This window comes from Paramisgurnus dabryanus, chromosome 3 (assembly GCF_030506205.2).
Source record: "Paramisgurnus dabryanus chromosome 3, PD_genome_1.1, whole genome shotgun sequence".
Lineage (NCBI taxonomy): Eukaryota > Metazoa > Chordata > Actinopteri > Cypriniformes > Cobitidae > Paramisgurnus > Paramisgurnus dabryanus.
Window position 1 is genome coordinate 28,991,674 of NC_133339.1, and position 22,732 is coordinate 29,014,405.

General features: G+C 38.2%; 1 protein-coding gene and 1 long non-coding RNA gene across 6 annotated transcripts in view; one reads left to right on the top strand and one right to left on the bottom strand.

The window, feature by feature from the left end:
- Positions 1 to 272: 272 nt before the first annotated feature.
- On the bottom strand, positions 273 to 17,169 carry sgsm3 (small G protein signaling modulator 3). 5 transcript variants are annotated; one of them, XM_065276824.1, is made up of 22 exons: positions 17,007 to 17,169; positions 11,090 to 11,169; positions 10,900 to 10,985; positions 10,691 to 10,754; positions 10,394 to 10,605; positions 9,664 to 9,771; positions 9,412 to 9,555; positions 9,123 to 9,318; positions 8,881 to 9,026; positions 8,553 to 8,786; positions 8,200 to 8,382; positions 6,749 to 6,904; positions 6,604 to 6,658; positions 6,422 to 6,471; positions 6,149 to 6,301; positions 5,876 to 5,946; positions 5,734 to 5,782; positions 5,234 to 5,319; positions 4,993 to 5,115; positions 4,618 to 4,678; positions 4,442 to 4,513; positions 273 to 1,320 (listed from the first exon to the last, which is right to left on the bottom strand). In XM_065276824.1, the coding sequence occupies exons 2-21, from the start codon at positions 11,094 to 11,096 to the stop codon at positions 4,442 to 4,444; spliced, it is 2,256 nt and encodes a 751-aa protein (XP_065132896.1). In that variant the 5' UTR covers positions 11,097 to 11,169; positions 17,007 to 17,169; the 3' UTR covers positions 273 to 1,320. The 5 variants fall into 5 exon arrangements, with proteins under 5 accessions (XP_065132896.1, XP_073670086.1, XP_065132872.1 ...); XM_073813985.1 differs by lacking the exon at positions 4,442 to 4,513 and adding an exon at positions 15,852 to 16,077; XM_065276800.1 differs by lacking the exon at positions 4,442 to 4,513.
- Positions 17,170 to 17,626: 457 nt separating this feature from the next.
- The window catches only part of LOC135760217 (uncharacterized), a 101,832-nt gene continuing 96,726 nt past the window's right edge, over positions 17,627 to 22,732 (top strand). The window contains exon 1 of the long non-coding RNA XR_010537342.2: positions 17,627 to 17,828. This is a non-coding gene — a long non-coding RNA (uncharacterized lncRNA). The remainder of the gene's footprint in view (positions 17,829 to 22,732) is intronic.

The window sequence follows — 22,732 nt, forward strand, 5'->3', positions numbered from 1 at the left end:
TAGTCTTAAAGTTTTTTGCAACCGGCCACTGGTCATCACATCAGTACAACATATTCTTAAAATATATATAGTTTATTTTATATTTTATTTTGCCTTTACACGGACCAACTGCAGTACCCTCACGGACCACAGTTTGGGAATGGCCACCTATATAGAGTTGAAAAGTGGCATTGTGGGTTGTAGGCCTATACACATTTTGAAACGATGCAGAATAAATAGCCCAATAATAATTTTACAATGTATATACTCCATGAGAGATGACAATATAAAACTTCTTACAGATAGATTTATTTACATATACATTAAATGTATGTGAATATGATCAAAGCCCTGTTGGTAGTGATAACAACCATATTACAGGAACAAGAAAAGGATCATTTAATTGAACTTGTGGCATGGTAATGATCCTGCTACATCATTCTGACTCTATAGCAAAGTCTGCAATTCAACTATATGAGTATGCAGGAATCTACATCTTTTCCATTATATACCTAAACACCTTCATCTAATTTACATACAAGATGTAAATCCTAGTTTGTCTTTATACAGTTTATTAGAAGTGGCAAAATATGTAACACAAACCTGATTCATTGTCACACCAGCCAACAATGAAACAATTGACATCCTTTACAGCCCCATCAGGTGCTTTTAAACTACACACTTCAGTGACAATTCTGCTTGAGCACACAAGAGACAGAGATCTGATTACAGTATGAGTTTTCTCTATTCCCTTCATTATTAAACCATTATTTGATGCAATTTTGTGTTCATTTAAGATTACAGATGGGGGTGTTTTAGTCACAGTGAAACAACAGATGGTCTGCTGAGTATTTTGAAAACTTTTAACAAAGCAAAAGCAAACAAGGTGTGCAAATCTAACATTTGTGATCACTGCAGTCATGCCCCAAATGGTGCAACATCTATCTTACTAAAAAGGAAGCAAGTGCTAGCAGGCAGATCACACAGGTCCCTACCTCAATTTCATTTCGAGGACCTCTTGGCAACGGAGATGTGGGACGACGTTTATACAGTTACATCAGAAGCCCTCTGAATGACAAGTCACCTCTGTGTATATAATGTACCAAGACACGAACACCATTTCAATATGATAAAAAGCTGTACATGAACTGATTATAAACATTCACATGGTCCTTGTATTTCTGCAGATGATTTGAAAAGAAGTGTGGAATTTGGCTTGCTTGTGTAATTCTCAGGATGTAGGGGAGAGCTGATGGTTTAGCCGTCTATATCCCAGCTGAAGAGGTGATGTTTTACCAGCATGTCCTGAACTCCCTCTTTCAGGGGTCTTTGTTCCTTTTCCTGCAAATAAAAATAATTAGAACTTGCAATGTAAGTCATGTAGTAAATGTGCCTTCATAATCAAATTGTTATTTTTTTAAAATGCAGAATCACTACTGAATTCCTAAACAGTATTATTACACAGCTCGTTAGAATGCTTGGTTTATTAAGTGCAAAAATGATTCATAAACACATTTACAACCCTAGGATTTTTCTCTATAGACCATTTTGCAAGATATAAACAACACTGGTCCAGAAGCACTTCCTGTTGTTTTAAAGTTCACATTTATTTGACATTTTATTTTTGTTCAAAATTTTTTGTTGGTTGTATTTTGTTCTAATATTAATTAATATTAATATTTTGTTCAGTGTTAAAAAACTAAAACAGGAAGTGCTTCTGGACCAGTGTTGTATACATCATGCAAAATGGTCTATAGCGAAAAGGGCTGTTATTATTGCCTTATTTGGAAGGGTCATGAATTAATGTTGAGCTCTGCTCTGATTGGCTGTTTCACAGAACGACTCATGTGAGTCAGTAGTAAAGGTCTTCTCGGGTCCAAAGAGATGTACCTGACCTGAAACGACCCGAATCACTTTATACCAGAACCCGACATGCATAAATAATTGTTAAAAAAAGAAAGACCTGACCCGAGACAAACCCGGGAAAATTAGACTTGAGTCCAACCCGAACCAGTGGCAATTTTTTTTAAACCTGACTTGATCCGAATGTAAACGGCACTGGCATTTGTGCAGTCTGCATCCCCAAAAGCTGCAGTTAGACAGAAAAAAACCCAGCTGGTCTCGCAACCAATTTGGCAAGCTGCTCCATTTGTTTTACTTTGTTATCTGACAAAGATACCAAGATAACCGTTAAAATGTACATTTAAAACTGACTGTCATGTCTGTCACAACAAAAATTTACCCACCACCAGCCACACAATGTCGCAAGCGCTCTTGGCAAACAAGGGAGAGGTTATATGTTTAAAGGGGACACTTCACAAGACTTTTTTAATATGTAAAATAAAGCAATAAGCCCCAAGAAGCAGTGGGTTACCAGTGCATTTTATAACAGCTAAGGGACTGTTATAACCCCCTTAGCTGTTATAAAATGCACTGTAACCCCACTGCTTCGCGGGACTTATTGCTTTTATAAAACGGTTACTTCATATACATAGCAGGATTTCATAAAATAAAACACACATAAGTTGTAATTATATTAGTACAAATATAAGTCTTCCGCCAAACAAAGTAGTTCCTGAGAATCAAGTGTGGCTGCAACAGAGCGCAGTTCACAACCAACACAGCAAAGACACAATGAAAATATGATTTAAGACTGTGGTGTTTATTTAATAAATCAACATTCATCTAATTTAATTTAATTAATTTATTCATTAACATTTATATTGTGCAACTGTTGAAGTGATGATCAAAAATGCTTGGAAGCATGCTTAACTTTAACTCTTTCCCCGTCAGCGTTTTTTTTTATGTTGCCACCCAGTTTTAGTTTAATGCCTTACAGAAAAATTATCTTCTTTAAATAAACATAAAATATCAAATGAAAGAACAGACCATCCGCTTTCAAACAACAACAACAAAAAAAACGTTTCATCCTACCTTCATTTGTTCTCTTATTACCTCTCAAATTTTCAGCTAAAAGCGGAGATAATTCCATTTTTGTGAAAAACTTTTGTAAGAGATTAGATTCAGAACCATCAAAACTTACACGTCACGCTAAATCCACCACAACGCTGTTGTGTCGAGTGAATGCGTCTGTGTTTAAGTTGGGTAGGATTGCCATCTAGTGGATAATAGCGGAAATACCAATTTAAGACAAAAACAACTCAGAGAACGTTTTCTCTTTATTGATGAAATGACTCAACAATATTTATTGACATTTATCTGGATATCGCCATAATTGTGCAAATGTAGAAAAAAAATGATTAAAGACTGTGGTGTTTATTTTCATAAATCAGTATGTAGCAACATTGGCGCAGTGATACTTCTGTAAAGCGGTCTGAACCGTGGGGTTACCGTGTATTTTATCATGGCTTAGAATGCGTTTCAACCAATCAGAATGAAGAACCCGAACGAGCCGTTTTATAATAAATCTTTGGTGTCACCAGAGTATGTATATGAAGTTCTAGCCCAAAATACCAAATCATATCACTTATTATAGAAAGTTAAAAAAGCCACTTTTGGGTGTGTCCTTTTAAATGCAAATGAGCTGATCTCTTCACTAAATGGAAGTGCCGTGGTTGGATAGTGCAGATTAAGGGGCAGTATTACCCCTTTCTGACATCACAGGGGAAGCCAAATTTCAGTGACCTACTTTTTACATGCTTGCAGAGAATGGTTTACCAAAACTAAATTACTGGGTTAATCTTTTTTCACATTTTCTAGGTTGATAGAAGCACTGGGGACCAAATTATAGCACTTAAACATGGAAAAAGGCTGATTTTCATTTTCCCTTTAACACATCTAGGTTTCTATTGGAATGTAGCCACGTAAATGCACAACCAGCAGTCTTCCAGGCTTCATGTTACTTATTGAATATTTGTTATGTAAGTTGTATTTATGTAGTAGTATAACCGGTTTAGAGTTTTCACTTGAAATCTGAGACCATTAATGCAAATGTTAGCTCATAGAAGAATTTAATCTTCAACCTTTAGTTTACAGTGTTTGTGTACCATGGTTAGGCTTGGGTTGACTGCTCTTAAACACTGATAGAATGTCACATTTAGTCACATTATGTTAGTCATGACAAGCAGTAGGAACTCTGGGAACAGCTGTTAGTTTTAATAAGTTTAGTCACCGAAAGCATTGTCTAGGAGAATGCAGTTTGTTTCAAAATGTTGCTTAGGGAAAAAACCCAGTTAAAAGCCTTTTCTTAAGTGCATGTAAAGGGTCTGTCAGAGTTTAAACATGGGTGGAGTGTAGTATTTGTTTAAGTATGAGTTTAATAAGCATTTTACAAAAAAGCTGCTTAACCAGTCTTTAAAGGTTTAGTTTTAATGAGTTTATTGACTGTGACAGTATATACGGTGGCTAATGTAAACAGAACCGAGGTAATACTCCCAAGCACACTAATGGTTGCTTTAGTGGCTATTTACAAAGCAGCATGCTAACTAGTTGCCAGGATTACCTAGAGGTCCCAACTAAACAGATGATGTTGGACCAAGACATCCACCACTTCAGATTTCAGAACGGAAGACTTCTGGAACAGCAGATAAACATGCAAAGCATGTTACCCTGTGGGTCTGTCTGTTTGTGTGAACTTGTGTGAGGGATGGCAAATTACTTAATCTGACTGAATCTTACCTCTTTTTTGGTAGGCAGCTCACAATCTTGAGAGAGGCTAAAGGCAAACTTTGAGAGAACTCTGAAAGCACAGAATACACAGCATAATGTCATTTTAGGTTGAAACCAAAGGCAGAACTGCATCGTATTAGAGCAAATGGAGTAAAATTTTATATTTTTGATCAACAATTCCTTTTTGGGGCAGTATACCAGACATACTTAAAAGGAACTTTGGCTAAAGTACACATTAAATGGTGAATACTGAGGACATCGTATGGCTCAATTTATGCAGAGCACTTATGACTGTGAGCAGATTCACAGAAACATTATCTACATAGTGTCTTGTCTTCATTCTGAACTACTTGTGGACATCAAGTCTTTATTTGCAGCTCTTACCGGAGTTCACACTTTATTTGGACCCAGCCAGGACTGCGCAGGAAAGACCAGGGATGGTACCACTTCTCCACTGCATTCATACTGGAACACAGTACCTCCAGCCACAGGTGTAGTACCTGCTCACTGCGCCAAAACACACCAAAACAAAGCTTACTAATACAAAGAGCACAAACGTATGCTTGCATTATGAAATAAACTCAAGAATAGAGAGGTTATGAGAATAGTGCAACAACAGCCTTACTTTAACCCCACACAGATGAGCGAGCGGAACTTGATATCCATCTGAACGTGTGCAGCATCGTGGCTCATGTTGACCGATTGCACTGCCTAAGACAACAGACAGAAGACACTCAAAACATCACATTACAAAACATTTTAACAACATTATTAACCTATTTTTAAAGAATAATTCAGCTAAAAAAATGTAAATTACCCTATGATTTACTAATTGAATACCATTGAAATGGCGTCACACAAGCAATATGAACAAATAAAACTGCTTTCAGGAAATAACCATTTCCAAGGTATGAGCTGTTTTTACACAAAATGTATTAATAAATAAAGTCATGTTATTGATTTCATGTTTACACATATATATATATATATATATATATATATATATATTTTTTTTTTTAAAGAATATTATAATATAAATAAATTAGCTTATCTTACTGGCAACAATTCTATACTTGGCCATGCCTAGTTGTGTAAAAACTGGTTAAAAAAACATTTCACACTCACTCTGTAAAGCAGTTCTTCAGGTGTCAGTACCTTCCCATCTTCATCTAACCTTGAGAAACAATAGTCAAACCAGCTTTAACATCCACAAGGACTATTACGGGTAAAGTCAAGTCCTTTGGTTTAGTTACTTCACTGGTCTCACCTGTAGGTCTTGCACAGAACCAATCTGGAATAAACGGAGTTGAAGTCCCTCTCCACTTCTCTGCTGGCTGCCTATTCATCAATACACACAAGCAGCTTTTAAACACTATAGACACACAAGCTTCGGTACATGTTCAAAATAAGAAAATATTACCTAATATACAAGAACAATAAAGTAAAGAGATGTGATAATAAGATCCTGTGTTGCATCAATAAGATACTGTGTTGCATCTATTAGGTCTGTTGAAGTAAGGGTCAGGTGGTTGTTTGGTACCTCTTCAATAAAAAGCCATGGATGACAGGGGCCACCCAGTATGGATTGCTTCTTTAGGCCATGCTGAAAGATAGCCTTGAGTGCAGGACACAACGTCCCTCGAGCCAAATCATTCACGGCCTCGGTAACCGTGTCATCTCCTGCCAGCGAGTACTGAAAACAAGAACACAGTTATATAAATGACTAAGGTACAACTACTCTGGTTCTCAAAACTGGTTGATAGTCAAAGATCTTTGAAGAGAAATGTATAATATTCAACGTATGTAAACGTACCTCTTTACTTCTTTCATCTAGGACTTCCACAAATTTAGCAGGAAACCAACCTATAAGATTTAAGGGTATTAGGAGATGTCATGGTGTACTTGATCAATTTTAACACACAAAAAAATACATTATTTTCTCAGTGTATTTAAAGCTACATTGAGTTTAATGGTTGTAGTGTCATCTCAGCTTACCTCTTAGACCGTTCAGCTCTCCCACCCAGCAGTGCTCATCTTTCTGTGATACGATCTAAAAATGAACACAGAAATAAACACATGAGGAATTAAGCATTGTTATTGAACATGTTAAGATGAAGAAAAAAAAACAGCAGATGCTTACGGTGATGATGTCATTTTTCCGGAAGCCCAGCTCATCATCGTCATGGCGCTCAAAGTCCAATAAGGCTTTGGCTCGTCTCCGTCGATTCCGAGACACGACAAGGAAGTTCTCGTGATCCCTTTGATGACTCTCCATAGAGTAGTCAGGTGTCAAATCCTAAAAAAACACAAAACAAAGAGTATAAATGAAATATGCAGAAACCAACATGAACAAAAATGTTGTAATCATTTAATAAGGTTGCAAAATGGCTGCTACTATCAGATGAGAAAATCTGGAAGAGCTGGATGCTTTAATAAAAAAGTTTAATATGAGATTACAATCGTCAATTAACATTAATAACCCAAGACTCGGGACCAGGCCAAAAAGGAATCCGTGCCCGCAGATTTCCACGGAAAACTGCAGATTTAATGCCCGTCATTGACAAGCACAGATACCCTGCGCTTGAGCATGTTTGTGAACAGTAGCTGTCATTGACAAGCACATATGCCGCGCGTGTTTGACAAGCAGTACATAAACCCTGCACGTGCTGTTTGCTGAGACTGTTTGTAAATAATAGAGAGCACGAACCATTTGATATTTGAGATTAAATAAAACTTACGGCAAAGTAAAGGAGATCTCACTTCACTTTGTCATCTATGTGACGCGATAGTCAGCTTTCAGCACATTATCATTTCAAATCCGTTTACAAGACGAATGATCTTGTTATGTTTACATTCCGTTGTAAAAATAATGAAATTATCTTGCTCTGTGCTAAATTCATTATGAGAACGTTTTATATACAAACTATAATCCAATCTTGACATGCACATTACCTGGTTAATGTTGGTCCAGTTTAATTCAGAGTACTCATTAGTTTGGTGTATTCATTTTCATTGCAAGCCTTCAAAAAGTTCTTATTTTACATGCAATTTTGTAATATTTACAGATTAAATTCTTTTTAAAACATTTAAAATCATTCCGCATATTTTCCAAAATATTTCCACAGAAAAAGCAAAGAAGTCTTGAAGCAGATTCCTTCGGGCTCTGCTCATGACACATTTGCAGGGAATGAATGTTGCCAATTTTCTGTTGCATAGGGCCAATTCATGCAGTTTAACAAAACTGAGTGAGTCATCAGGTTTGTTTATTGCATCAGACAGTGACTCACAGTGATGCTCCACAGAGTCACGCTTCATTTTTCATTGAATTAGCTTAAACATTTACATTTACCATTTGGCAGAAAGACTCTGCATCCAAAGTATACATTTTTATCAATTAGTTTTATCCCTAGAAATCAAACCCATCAGACATATGTATACACATGTATATATTACTTACCTTTATTTTTTATACTTTTAATTCTACATCTTGTATATAGTGTATGTTATGCAAGTACTCTGAACTCCTGCAACAAACTCTTTCTCTATTAGCACCCATCAAAAATGTGGCTGCTGTGTTTAAATGGTTTTTACCATGCTGCTGTTGCGTGGGTCCAGGCAGTGAAAGTGTTCAGCAGTGCGTCCGATAGCTTCTCTCAGTGCCGCCACCAGCTCCGTCTGTTTAATGTTTTTGGCCTTCATTGCCTCCACCTCATCTTCTCCAAACAGCAGTGAGCTCAGGGTGGACTTCCTGCGCAGGCTCTGTCTGCGGACCACCTGTAAAATGACACACAATGCAGACTCATTACAAAAAAGCACTTCATCATTGCCTTTTATAAGCTCCTCGGCTGTATCCTTTTTTTTAATTAAAGTATGTAAAATGGATTTAAATCAGGGGTGGGAATTTCTGGGTGTATTACAGGTGCAGATGTTTTCCATGTTCTCACCTTGTTAAGGTTTGTATTGAGGGAGTGGGAATTGTTGGAGTTAAGCTGAGCTTGCTCTGCCAAAATATAGGCTAGATGTTTATGTCTGTGTGCATCCAAGTTTTCCTGAGACAGAGATCCTGCCAGACGCACTGCCTCTCCCAGCACTGCCGCCCCATCTTCTAACTGACTGGGCAGATCTGACAGCGTGTTAAAAATGGATGCAGAGTTCTCAGAGGACACGAGCTCTTCTTCCTTCATAGTACAAGGGGAAATAGTATTGCACATCAAATATGAGGTTTGTCTAAATTTGTCTGGGAGATCAAACGAGTCAATGGATTCTATTTACCTTGATCTTCAGCATCCCTAGTGTAACCTGAAAGAGTACTATTGAGCCCTCATAAAAGTGCAGATCCCAGATTCGCAGCAAGATACGGATGTCCACCACACTGGCAAACGCAGTGAGGAACCAGTGCAGCGTGATTAAAGACAGCTCTGAGAAGACAGGAAAACATTAAAACCAGTGAGATTTCTTTATATGATGACCCAGTACATGTTCTCTCCCCGGCAGTGGGGTGGCGAGCATCTCACCAATGTCATGCTCCTGGAGCAGATGGTCTAGGCGGGGCAGGTACTGCACTATCAGCTGTCTGAGCACACGCTGGTCGGTTTGCACACCCAACAAAGTGGAGGAGAAGTACGCCGGAGGTAGAAGGTCTTCTATCAAAGCACACATCATCCACAGAGCATCTTCCTCCTCCAGGAACAACAGCAGACACGACACCACCTGCATTAAGAAACAACACACACGTATGAGAGGATCGATAACCAGAACATCAGACAGAAGAGTAAAAAAATCCATATTGAAGTAGGCTCTCACCATGCCTGTGCCCTGACAGTAACCAATGTCTGGATACAGCCACGCTAGCCCTCTCAGGACCCGCCTGAGCTTGGGCACCCCCACACTTGATAAAGTGCTGAAACATGCATTTGTGGGCATCGTCCGCAAAAGATCTTTCTCTATCTGAAACAGAGATGGTACAATTAAGGGAATAATCGTATTGGTGAAAAACGCATCACTGTATACTTAGTTTGCTTCAGTAAAATCCTACTTAAGCTATTAGCTCTGTACCTGTTTGGCTGCTGTGGTGTCATCATTTGAGCTGTTTTTAACAATTTCTCTGTAGGAAATTTCAGATGTTCTTTTTTTCTGAAGGGCCCCAGACAAACGCATCCACAACTAAGAGAATTTAAGACACATATAGACATAAAGATCCAGCAGATATGTGTATTTAAGATGAGATCCTCTACAGTTCCACTGGAAATTTCTAAATTAGCAATACAGCATAAACAAGACATTGCTGCATCCAAAACCGCCTACTTCCATACTACATAGAAGACGAAAAGCAGTAGGCAAAAAGTACTCTGAAGACCGACTAGTTCCAGCAAGATCCTGTAGTGTTCATTAGATAGATTTAAATTGCACTTGCTTTACGTCATTCCAGTTAAAGGCTAACTTGTTGTTGACGTCGTCTGTCATGTGAGGAATCAACATGGTGGATGAAGTACGGCCAAATTCATTCATACTATAAGTACCTATTGTTTTAACGGTCAATGAGTAGGTACTTCATCTAATTCAGTACGTACCGTCACAGTATGCGATTTCAGATGCAGGGGTTGTGTCCTATTTAATGACAGTAAGAATCCCTCAAGCATGGAGATGGTTGGCATGGGAACATTAGGTTAGCACTAGATTAGCTGCCTGATGGGTTACACTACAAACAAGAGTCTTAAATATGCTGTGGGGACTAAACACTGCATATTCAGAAACAGGTGCGTATTCTCCTGGGCTTAACTCTGACCTGTGGTCTCATACTGTGCGGTATGCCCCCCAGCACGAGTAACCGAAGGCGGTCTGACCGAGGCAAGGTAGGTGAGATCTTGTCCCAGGTCAGGTCTCCTACAGTGTGATTGTGGGTGAACTCCAGGTGGGCCTGCCAGCGAAGTCTTTGCTGAGGGTCTTCTCTCTGAGGGGATCCTTCACTATGTAACCATTTCCGTGTCTCCACCCCATCTGACATGAAACAAGTTTTTAAAAAAAAGTTAGGGTTCTGCTGTGTTCTTTAGCTTTCGATGAGCGTTAACATAATGACACAAACCTTCACTATCGATCCTGAACCCAAATTCATCATACTGCAGTTCTGATTCCAAACTGGGGTCTTTCTAGAACATTAGAAACAGTGTCTGAGTAAAAACTGAACATGATAGATATGAAGCTAACACAACTACAAAATAGCCTTTATAAGCACTTTACAATCTAGCAATGGGAGTTCAGCCACAATGTCAATAATGAAAACTACCAAACTACCTGATAGTACTTGGCCAGGATGTCTTGGGGCCACATGCTAGGTGTGAGGGCTGAAAAGGGGCCCCCAGGGGCTGGAGTATAACTACCTATTAAACAGATAGGAACACTTTGAAGAACATGTGTTTAAAAAAATACACATACAGTATAATCCTTCCCCCATTGTAATATTGAATAAGACAAAAATACTTACTGGACATGATCGAGGAGATTGAAAAATCTTTGGTGTCTAAAGAGAAGAGTCAGATTAGAGCGGGTCAGGTTCCACGGGACCTTGAGATAGAGAGAAAAGCATAGCAAATTTGTCAATGCACACAACACTGACCCACAACCCTTAACAATCCCAACTTCAGTAACCAATGCAATGCAAATCAAAGTCTGGGGAAAAATAGTTACTTAAAAATGCCAACAACGCCACTAACAAAGCAGAATATCCAATAACACCACCACCTCCTTAAAATTCCAAGAGAGAAGCGAAAAACTGCCTGCTGCTATGAGGAAGTGAAATGACTGAAAACTTCAAAGTTTAAACACGAGATGTAGGCACCTTAATGCTCTTTCATGCTCCAATTCTCTAGATCAACACAGACACACAGAGAGCAGCGAGCTAAATTTTTGAGCATCACAGCATGTTCGGATAAATAAATGATGCCGGCAGTCAACATACTACCTTCTATGACTTTTCTCTCTATAGCACTGACATCAGCGGTGTCTACAGCTCACAGCAGCAGCCGTTGTTTCTCCACTAAACTCACGACAAATCCATTACGGCAGTGAGAGGGGGATTATAGTGCCACCCACATCAAAAGGGAGGGAGGCAAAACTGATTCTGGTTTTTATACCTGGATTCTTATCTAATCTATGCATTGCTGTAGATCTTTTGGTCGTTTGGTCATATTCCAGATTTTTCTGCTTCGTGTTTTAAGTGCTTTTAAAAGTTAATGGCTGCTTTACTAGCTAGAGGCTTTCGGAGGGTAAGCTAATGCGCCATTCAATTCTCTCATTTGTGTAAAATAAATCTTCTCCTCATTGTATGAAAGCCAAAGTCTGTTTTGGAGAACAGGAAAAGGCTGTTAAATAAAATGCACCACAATGAAATGTGACACTTATGTATGTATTTATGTGCGTGTGCGTATGTTCAGCTGAAGGAGGGCAATGGAAAACCTAGATGTTATCTAAATATGCATTATGCAAGTACAGGACCCCGAGTCCTGGAAGCACAAACCTATCCAGGAAATAAATCTTGTTTGTGAGTTTCTGTCCTAACCAGCTGCAACAAAAAATAAGCTTTATTCCACATTTAACCACAAATATGCTCTTATTGTCTGTGATTATGTTATGCTTGGATTTAAATTTTTATGTTTAGTATGGACAGACAAATTGTATCTTGCTGAAAAGTGATAATATGCTAAGAGACAGCTTGCAACATCTTGTGGTTGCCACAATAAGTTGCAAAAGCTTAAAAGAATCTCATGTTTCCTTAAAACACACAGCGATTCTTCAGTCACTGAAAATCTTCAAGTCAGTTCTAAGATTCAAGAAGTTATTAATATAAAATTCATAAATGCGTTCAGGGATTAATAATAATTTAAAGTGATGCAGATGGCATATCACATCAGATGTTCATATTAACAACAAAAAGAAAACTATACTGAGCCAGTGTTGTTATTATTATAATTTACGATAAACGTGCCTTATGAGTTTTTTCCAAACAGGCACAAGATATACACAGTACACAACTTTAAAGTTGTTGGACCTAGTGTAAAAATTATAATAAGGCACATACCAGCAAATGACCATACTAATTTTCATACTTTCACAGGGCTCAACACAAATTTTTTTTACACTGGCCCGGTTGGGCTAGTGGTTCAGGTTTTCACTTGCCCTGCCAAAATTTTCACTAGTGCCAATAAAAAAAATGTGTCACATATTTAAAAATAATATTTAAAAAGTCAAATATAATTGTAAACTAGAGCCCGACCGATAAAGGATTTTGAAGGCAGATACCGATACAAGTGTTTGTTGGTTTTAAAATCCGATATTCCGATATATCGGCCGATATTTTTAATTCTTTTTATTTTAGAAACGCGCAACAAAACATTAACAGATTTCCCTAACATTAGTTATTTGTAGTTATTTATGAGTTTTAACTAAAATAATATGATAATGCATTTTAAAAAGAAACTTGTTTCTTTTATTGTCACAACAGAACAGAGGAACATCAAAATATATATTAAAGTTCTGATAAATAAAATGTATAAAAATACAAACTTAAGATATGAAACGTAAAGGGCTTTGAACAAAAACACAACCACAACCAAATAAAGTTACCAGTTTTAAAAGACTTGGTTCATAAATATAACTTTGAATAGGACTGGAGACAAATTCTGTTAAGTTCTGATTAAGGGTGTCACGATTTCGATTTTAAATCGAAATCGATCGAAATTAAGTCACAACCTCGAACTTCGAATTAAAAAATGGGATCGTCGATGCTGCCACGCCCCCATGTCACGTCCGGTCGGCTTGTCAAGCGGGGGAAAATAAACCTCTCAGAGGTGCCTTTAAAAACATAGATCCAGCGGAACGCAATTTATATTTTAAATACGAGGGATGTATTGCTACAACTCCTTGTAATGCATATCATAAACAGGATTACTACCTAGTGATCTGCCTTCGGACAAAGCGCAGCTCTCTGCACGTGCGTGAGAGAGCTGCCAAGATGCAGCGGGTTATATTTTAAACAAAAGGGATAGTTTGCCTCAACTCGCATGAAACGCATAAAACTGAACAAATACGTAAGGATATACTTTAGTTTATGTTTAGACTTTGGACAGATGCGAGAGCGCGTGCACGTGAGACAGAGTGAAGCGCAGCTGCTTATGACGCACCGGTTTTATTTCAGATGCTAGGAGGAGTCCAAGACGCATGCATTAAGTCCATCTGCGTGCAAGAAGGAATCCTCTCTCTACATACAAGCTCTCTCGCGTAAAGTAAAGCCCACAAACCCCCATGCGAGGAAAAGCACGCAATGGGCATGTTAATGTGAAACTATAATAATAATAATAATAATAATAATAATAATAATAATAATAATAAAGGCATATCATTTTTGTCTTTCAAAAAAAATTTATAATAAAAAAAATCGAGAATCGAATCGAATCGTGGCCTTAGAATTGAAAATGTAATCGAATCGAGGATTTGAAGAATCGTGACACCCCTAGTTCTGATAAATAACAACAACAGCAAAATATAAATTGCTGATCACTTGACTCAGGCTGTGGATAGACGCCTAAATCTGGACCCCACCAGCAGCTACTGGTTCAGAACGCTCTGTCAAAAACACCAACAGTGAGGAAATCTAATGAAGGTTGTTTCGTCCCTTTTTTTTTTAAATATTCATTTATCGGCCATTATGAATGCCGATACCGATAGTTTGGAAAATGCATAATATCGGACGATAATATCGGTCGGGCTCTATTGTATACATATACAACAGACATGTTCCAATGAAAAAAGGCTCCCAACTTTTCTGCTTTACCTGTAAACTGACAGCAAACTATGCAAAAAATTTCTTGGTTTCTTTCGTCATGTTTTACCAAAGTAAATGTCTGGTTCCAATATGTTAAATAATATACATTGATGAAAATATATTTCAGTGACGGAGGGTGAAGCACTGGCCCGATCAGGCAAGCGACAATACTTTTTACTGACCCAAACGTCTCTCACGCTTGCCCCGGGCCACCGGGCAGTCCTTTATGTTGAGCCCTGTTTCATACCAAGCAACTGTGAACTGCTGTCACCAAAACAGAAGACCCGCCTCTCCCCTCATTCGACTGAACAATGGAAAAACACGTATGACGTTGAGCACTTTTCCGCACACTTTTAAAAACGCATGGCATGGGAAGCGGCAAAAATACACAGCATGCATAGGGCTCACTGCCCATAGAAAATCATTGAAAAAAGGCACCTGCCACTGCCATAAACACGTTCTGTGCGATTGGCCCCTTAGTGCAGCACTGCCTTTTTTGTCACTTTAAGTCCACCTCTCCCCTTATTTGATTGGACAATGGAAGAACGCGAATGTTGTCGGGTGCTTTTCCGCTCTCAGCGTTCCTTCAAAAACACGTGCTGCAGCAAAAAAGCAAGGCGTTCAGCACGCATAAACAGCTGGCATAACGTTCATTGCCCATAGAAAATCATTCAAAAAAGGTGCCTGAAACTGCCATAAACGCTTTTTGTTTGGTCGACCCTTTAGAATGCAGCCTTTGGAGGTTACAGTCTTCGATTTGGGATAGAGCTATTATCATCCTTTTTACGGAAAGGTGAGACTTCCATCATCAGAGCAGCCATATTTAATATTGCATTGCCATTTTTTTTTATCAAAACAAACAAGTAACCATATAAATACGAATTATTAGAGGCCAGTCATTGGGAACAGTCATGGAAACAGAGCAGACTGCTTCCGTCATCTGCTGGGTCCCTGCAGGAGTCTCCATCATAAACAAACACTTACTAACAATGACACTCCACCAAGGCTGTGAACACTACCGTTATCCCTATGGCAACACAGCAGTGCACCTAAAGAAATCACATTAGTGTGTGTATAGTGTAATGTGTTACCATTCCCTACAAAAACTGCAAAAAAATATCCTATTAACAGCTGGTGGTCACGTATCCCAAAACTCTATAGAGTCTAGGAATGTAGAATCTGGACTAGAGGCTATTCCCCAAAGTGGACTTGATCACCCAGAAGAATAATCAAGGCAACCTTTTAATTAAGCGAAATGGCTTAAATTACAGAATTGCATGTTTGCGACTGCGATTGAGAAAAACACCTGCCAAGCGAAGACCATTCATGCCAAGAGAGGAGCGAAGAGGCACGTGGTAGCCCTATGACGACAGTGAGACGGGGAGAACAGGGGGAGGCGAGGGGGGAGGCGTACTACATGACTCACTGTGTGTTGTGACTAGAAGAAGCTGGAGGAAGGAAAATGGAGGTGGGGCTGATGAGATCCAGAGCGGGATCTTTATGGCTGTACTCAGATTCAAGTACTTTTGTGCTGGCCTTTAACTTCCGGTCACAACAGCCAGAACTGCAGCCCACCAACTGTGTGTGTATCAGATCTTCCAGCTTGTCCTGGGTGGCTGGTGTCTCTAGGATCTTTTGACCTGCCCTGTGCTCTTATTAAGAAGGGTGTAAACCAAGTTAGACAAACACTGCCAAACCTTACATCCACAGTATAGTATAGTGTGCCGGGAGTGTCGGTGTCTAAAACAAATTGAGATATCCAAGCACATGAAGAAATAAGTACGATGCAACTGAAAACCAATCTGTGTACATTTTTCCATACACAAAAAGCAGTGCACAAACACAGCACACAGAATTTGACTAAAACAAACGTGTGGGAAAATAATTAATGCCTTAAACTGCACGTGACAAAATACCTATTTAAAAATAAAGAGGCATTCCTCTAACACATCATCCTAGCAAGAGGGGATTTTTTATTGACTGAATAATTGACAGGATTATCGTCACGACTCATTTACCATATGTCACCTAAAATTAGCTCATAGCATGCAAACAAACAAAGGTTCTGATGCTTACTCAACCTGCTAAACCACATAAACCGACGTACACTAGGATATAATGACGTGGGGTTTGTCTACCAATACAAGAGAGAGTTTTAATAAAGTACACAGTCTCCAAATGTTGCTGTCTGCCAATCAACTTTGATGTACAAGTTGAAAGAAGAAGCTTTCGTGTTTTTTCATGGAAAATAAACGTATTTTTTGTGAAAACATTTTAAGTACATATAACAGGGTACATGAAACGATGCTCTCCAAAAAAACATATTGCTCCCGACAAACAATCATCAATACGTACAAAGTACCACTGAGAAGACAATCAACTATGTGTGTTGCTTTCGTAACCAATACTAAGAAAAACGCAGCTTATAAAATGAAAGTAATCAACAATTTATGTAAACCATACGTTTTTAGCTTTAAGACATAACGTTAAACACTTGCTGGTAAAGCCATTCAAGCATCATTACTTGCCGCTAGGATTAGCCACCAAGCTAGCGAAACAGCAAATGTCATATCTTTCTTACCTCATGTCATGTTGAATCTCCGGTAAGGACAGTTGTGCTGCGTGATAAATATGCTGCGGTTATGTTTTTAAGTATGGGATATGTGTAAATGTTACTCGGATTATTCTGATGATGGACGGATGGTTAACTGCATATGCCGACTGTTTTACGTCATACACCTGCTTGTGTTTCGCCGAGTAGAAATGTATCCTTCCGCCAAAATGATTTTCAGAAGAAATAGTTCCTATCCTGCAAAACTTAAAGGCTACGACTAAATCATTATTGTAGTTATTAATGCGTTCAACTGATGACAACTTTTTATCCTGAACAGATGCAGTGTGAAGCTTCTCATTTCGTAAAAAAATAGCTTTTGGGGAAATTATAGGACTGTCAGCGTGTGACTTACTACGTTTTAACATTAACTTAATTTTATCTAGCTACCCAGTTGTATTTATTTCATTATTTTACCTATGGAGTGAAGTATATGATGTTTTTTTGATACAATGTCAATTTGTGTGACCTTATTTTTTATGATTTCTGTAACAGATAATAGTCTTTAACTCGACTACAGAAGGCAACCTACAAGCACGACAGACTGACTACAACATTTCATAATATTCATCCGCGGAGTTGATAAAAACTTTATGACGCAGCCTTAACGCCGATTGATTAGTTCACTTGTACAATACAGTATATCTTCTGGTTTATAAAAGTCTTGGTTAATAAAATGTGTAATGCCTCCAATATTCAAATTTCCCTGTATTTAACCCTACTATGTGCTGCTGACACCGAATGATAACGAACAGACGTTGGCATACGACAAAAGCATAGGATTCAAGTGAGGTAGGCCTATTTCTTTCACAAAGTTATGATCATTAGCATAAAAAGATGTATTAAACTTTATTTGAACACCACACAGACAGAAGTATCGTTTGCACAGCTGGAAATGTTGATGTGTTTCATTCAGAAATAGCCTACTGTATGACCAGACTAAAGTAACAAAAAGTGTCACTGCTAATCGTCACCACAAGGTGTCAGAATATTGCAGATAATGAAAAAGTAATATTCATACTTGCTGTCTTGACATGCAGACATTTGAGGTAAAATTCACGCAGACATGAAACAGAGGACGAAACCCATCAAAGCAAAATGTGTACATTCTGAGAAAGATCTGTTTAGGTTATGTCAAAGAGTTATATACAAGCATGCATTTTTTTTAAAGCACTACTGTACGTCTTAATGTTCTCCCTTTTCATACTTTTTGGCAAATGTAAGAAAGAAAAACATCTGTGTTTACATTAAGCTTGCACAGTTAAACCGTGTAACAGACACTGATCTCTTCAAACTAGGAACACACAGTTTAACATGGCACAACATAGACACTCTTAAATTGGCTGCCCTAACAAACTGAACGGCAAATAACTAACCAAGAATCCATAGTCAGCTGGAAAAGTTTCACAGATCCTGACTGAAATCGGAAACACTGCAGGCCTAAGCAATTCCTTTTACACTTCACAAATTGAGCCTCTTTGGAAGAGTTAGAGGACCAGTACTTGAGAAAAGCACTTTAAATGTAAGTCACCCCAGGAGCTGTGACCCCGAAAACTTTTGGAGGATTATTGGAGTCTGTTGGGACCAAAATTGAGTTCTTTAGCTTGAAAGCAAAATTCAAAGAGGCCCCGATGCTCAGGTAACACCATCTGCACTGTCAAGCACGGCAGTGGCAGCATTATGCTCTGGGGTGTCTCTGTTCTCCTGGATAAACATGAAGGCTTGTTATTTCGGGCAAAATGGAAAATCTCCCTGGCCTGAGGAGAACCTGTTGCACATCTCCATTTGTAAGGTCTTGTGTATGTGTGTCTGAATGTATATGTGCATATATACGTGTCATAATATGTTTGTATTTTAACAATCCAATACCATACCATACACTTTTATAAATCTTTTGCTTGCTCTGTTCAAGTTCATTTTGTTTCTCTTTTCTTTGCCTGCTCCTGGCTCATCGATGTGTTGTGTATGCACTCTAGTGAATAAGACAGCTGCAGTCCCTGTGACGTCATCCGAAAGAGTTAGAGAGTGAGAGAGATGGCAGGTGATGTGAGGAGAGACTCCAGACATTTTTCTTTCTTTCATGTGCCTGTTGAATCGATGATATTAGACCATGTGGACGTGAGATGGCTACAGGATTTGGATGTGATATTGACCCAGGCGGCAGTGTTAATATTTATGGGTTGTGTGATTCAGCAGGCTATGCTCTGGGAGATGGAGGAGTGGAGGAGGCTGGAGGAGAGAGAGAGAGAGAGAGAGGTTTTCTGGACCTCAATAAATCCTGATCCTCATTTGCTCACTGCAGTAATGTAGCCTCTCATGCAACTCAACAGATGGCGCTGTTGCATTCCAGAATGAGTGCGTACATACTCGTATGAGTATGCAAATTTAATATAGTCTGCTTGGATGTGCCAGTATGGACTGATTAGTTATTCATACATTTCACACATATGCTTTGTGGATAATGTGGATTGCATGTTACATTTTAAGACTTTCATGTCACTGTGATGTTGGAGATGTTTTGATGGGCAGTTTTGCGTGTTTGTTTAATTAATGCGTGAAAGCCTGAGCAAATTTCTACTGAAGGCAAAATGCTATCAGTGGCTTCTTGGTTTGGATGATGAGGCTACAGATTGGAGCTCTGTTAATTTAAGGCCCTTTAACATCGTAAACCAGTCAACTGGAGCGTGTCATGAGCTAAGTTACTACCTATGATATATGACTACACTGTTTCTCGACTACATTGCATCATCCGAGTTTGCAGTCTCTTGGGCTAAAAATCTTTTCAGCAGATTTACTGATGCACAATGAGACTCTCCATATTTCATATTAGTTACGCTGCATCTGCAGTATGTATACTTTGTACAGTATATTTTCAATTTCTGAGTGACCCACATCATCATCGTCTTTAAACATGCTGGAAAGCGAATGTTGTGAATTCACTGGAATCTGGAAAACTGCGTTTTTATGTCTTTTTTGATGCTTACATTTTTTTTTAACTTGCCAAACAAGGGCTCAGCTGTATATGCTGAAATGACTAGTGACCCTGGGGTTTGGTTCACACCTTGTCACACAGGAGTCCAGGTGTTCTGTGCGTGTACCTAGTGATCCCTGCGGGCTGATTTTGGTGACATTGGCATGGGGCCATGGGTTATTAGGATCTATGGGGTCACATGCAGAGGTTGCATTATCCATTCATGCAGGGTAACCGATGCATTTAGCATAATGAGCTTTTTTGAAGAACTACTAGATGTATTGTCTCAAATAAAAGGAAAACTAAATGCCACTTGAAGATTAAACATGCAGTGTGGTCAGGTCTTGTGATAATACAGTCTTAGCTGTTACATATACTGAGCATTTTGCAGTACGCAGTATGCCAATATCCCACACCGAAAAGAAAGCACATGTTATGATCTGTGTTCATAACAATCATTGCTATTCATTCTGACAATCAAGTTTGGGTTGTGAAAGAAAACCGCTCTGTAGGATCTATGAAAATAATGTTCAAGCTTTTGGCTGAGTTTTTAAAACATTTAATTCATTGAAATGTGGACAGAATTACAATACAGATTTCACACGCTGTCTTTCTGGGTGTGTATGTGTGTGTTACAGTAAATGTCCTTACAATAACATCCTACTGTGCTGAAAAGGCCAGCATAGACCAACAGGAATTCTCATACTGGTTTAAACTGCCAGTTTAAGAGTTGGACCAGCAAAACCAAACTTTTCTAATGAAGCTTGATAAGTTAGGGAGCCTGGGGGACACAAGCATCCAAATCACAGTATGTAGTGGTATTTTTAGCAGGGCAATAATAATGTGAATACTAGTGTGTGTGCGTGTGTGTGTGTGTTTTAATAGAGTTTATTTCGAATTTATGCAAAAAAAGAACATTAAACAAGAAAATAAAATCAAGTATACAAATCACACAAAACGTAAAATAATAATAATTAACATACAATAATTACCCCAAAGATGATTTTTTTAACTACACTGCAAAAAAATGATGTGTTAATTTTTAACACATTGTGTGTGTCATGCCATTTAAGGCTTTATTTCATGTTAAAATAAATGAAAGGGACAACACAAGTTAAAAACAGTGACGTGAGTAATGGTTACAAAGTAATTCCGTAATAAACATGTAACAAAGTATTTTTTTTAAATCAAGTAACACAGTTACAATTACTGAAATTTAAATGAGTTGGTTACTCGATTTACTCTATTTTGTGATAAATGAACACTTGCAAACAAGACGTTACTTGATTTAAAAAAAAAAAAACTTTGTTGCAGGTTTATTAACGCTAAAAGTAGTGGAATTACACTAACGGAATAACTTTGTAACCCGTTACTCCCATCACTGTTTTTAACACAACTTGTGTTGTCGCTTTCATTTATTTTAACATCAAATAATGCCTTAAATGGCATGACACACATAATGTGATAAAAATAAACACATCATTTTTTGCAGTGTATGTCAATGTCCTTGGCCTATTTGAAAAGGGGCGAGAAGAAGAAAAATCGTATTTGATCCCACCCCTTATCCACAAATCAGAGCTTACAATAATCGACCCATGTTCCAAATATTCATACATCTTACTTTGTTATACCTCAAAACAATACAAAAAAGCACATCAATTATGTAATCAAGGAATAAAAATGTAAAAATTTACTATGAAAGAATAAATAATTCATTTATAAATAAGTTTTAACTTATGTGTAGAGTAGTGGTCTCCAACATGGTGCCCACACGGAGTCTGTTAGTTGCCCGCCCAAGCACATTTTATTAATAGCCTCAATTTTAATATTTATTTATTACATATTTTTATATTAACTTAGCTTCTTTTGTGTATGTTAACATTTTAAACAATGATAAAACATATCAACAAGTAAAATAAAATAAAACCAACAAGTAAAACCAACATTTTTGAGAAGACTATATCAAAAAAGTAGTCATCCATGTTATAGCAATTGTGATTCACAAAAAGGTTGGAGACGCCTGGTGTATAGGCTCACACTGCGATCATATATACTCTCTAGGTAAACAGTGTGGGCGATTACATCAGTATGGATAAATTCCCAGAAGCTTCATGCATTCTTTGTACTTGACCATTACAAGAAGAAATATGACAGGCTTTGACAAGCCTTAATCCATCATCCTTCTGCAGATTACAGTTGTCCGTACTCCATCTGTCTGAATCCGACACACATAGAATTTTCAAATAACAGTTTTGTATTACTGCTCTGTGGGCAAAGCTGGATTTCTAGTCCGTAAAGAGCAGGTCAAGAGTTCACTGTCTCTGGCCTTCATATTATACAAATTGCACTCAGGCTGATTTCAGCATTTCATGCTTTGCATTCAACCCTGGAATGAAAGTACTGGACATTTTTTGATGGGATAAATATATGATAGCAGAAATCTGACAATAAAAAAATGATAAGGTGAGAGATGTAGCTTTTGAGTTTTTCCGTAATAACATGATGTCGTCGCTGTGTGTCGCTCGTCTCTTTCAATGAGGTCGTTAGGAAGTGTTTCTAAATCTGGTTGTCATAAACAAATGAGTAACGTCCACTCAAGAGACGAGAGACGGATGACATAAATCCACTGCTTCGCTCTCATTGGTAGTCACTCCAGAAAGTCAACGTTAACTTTTCTGATCTTTGTCGCATGAATGGACACCTCCCATCCGGTTGCCCACGGTCA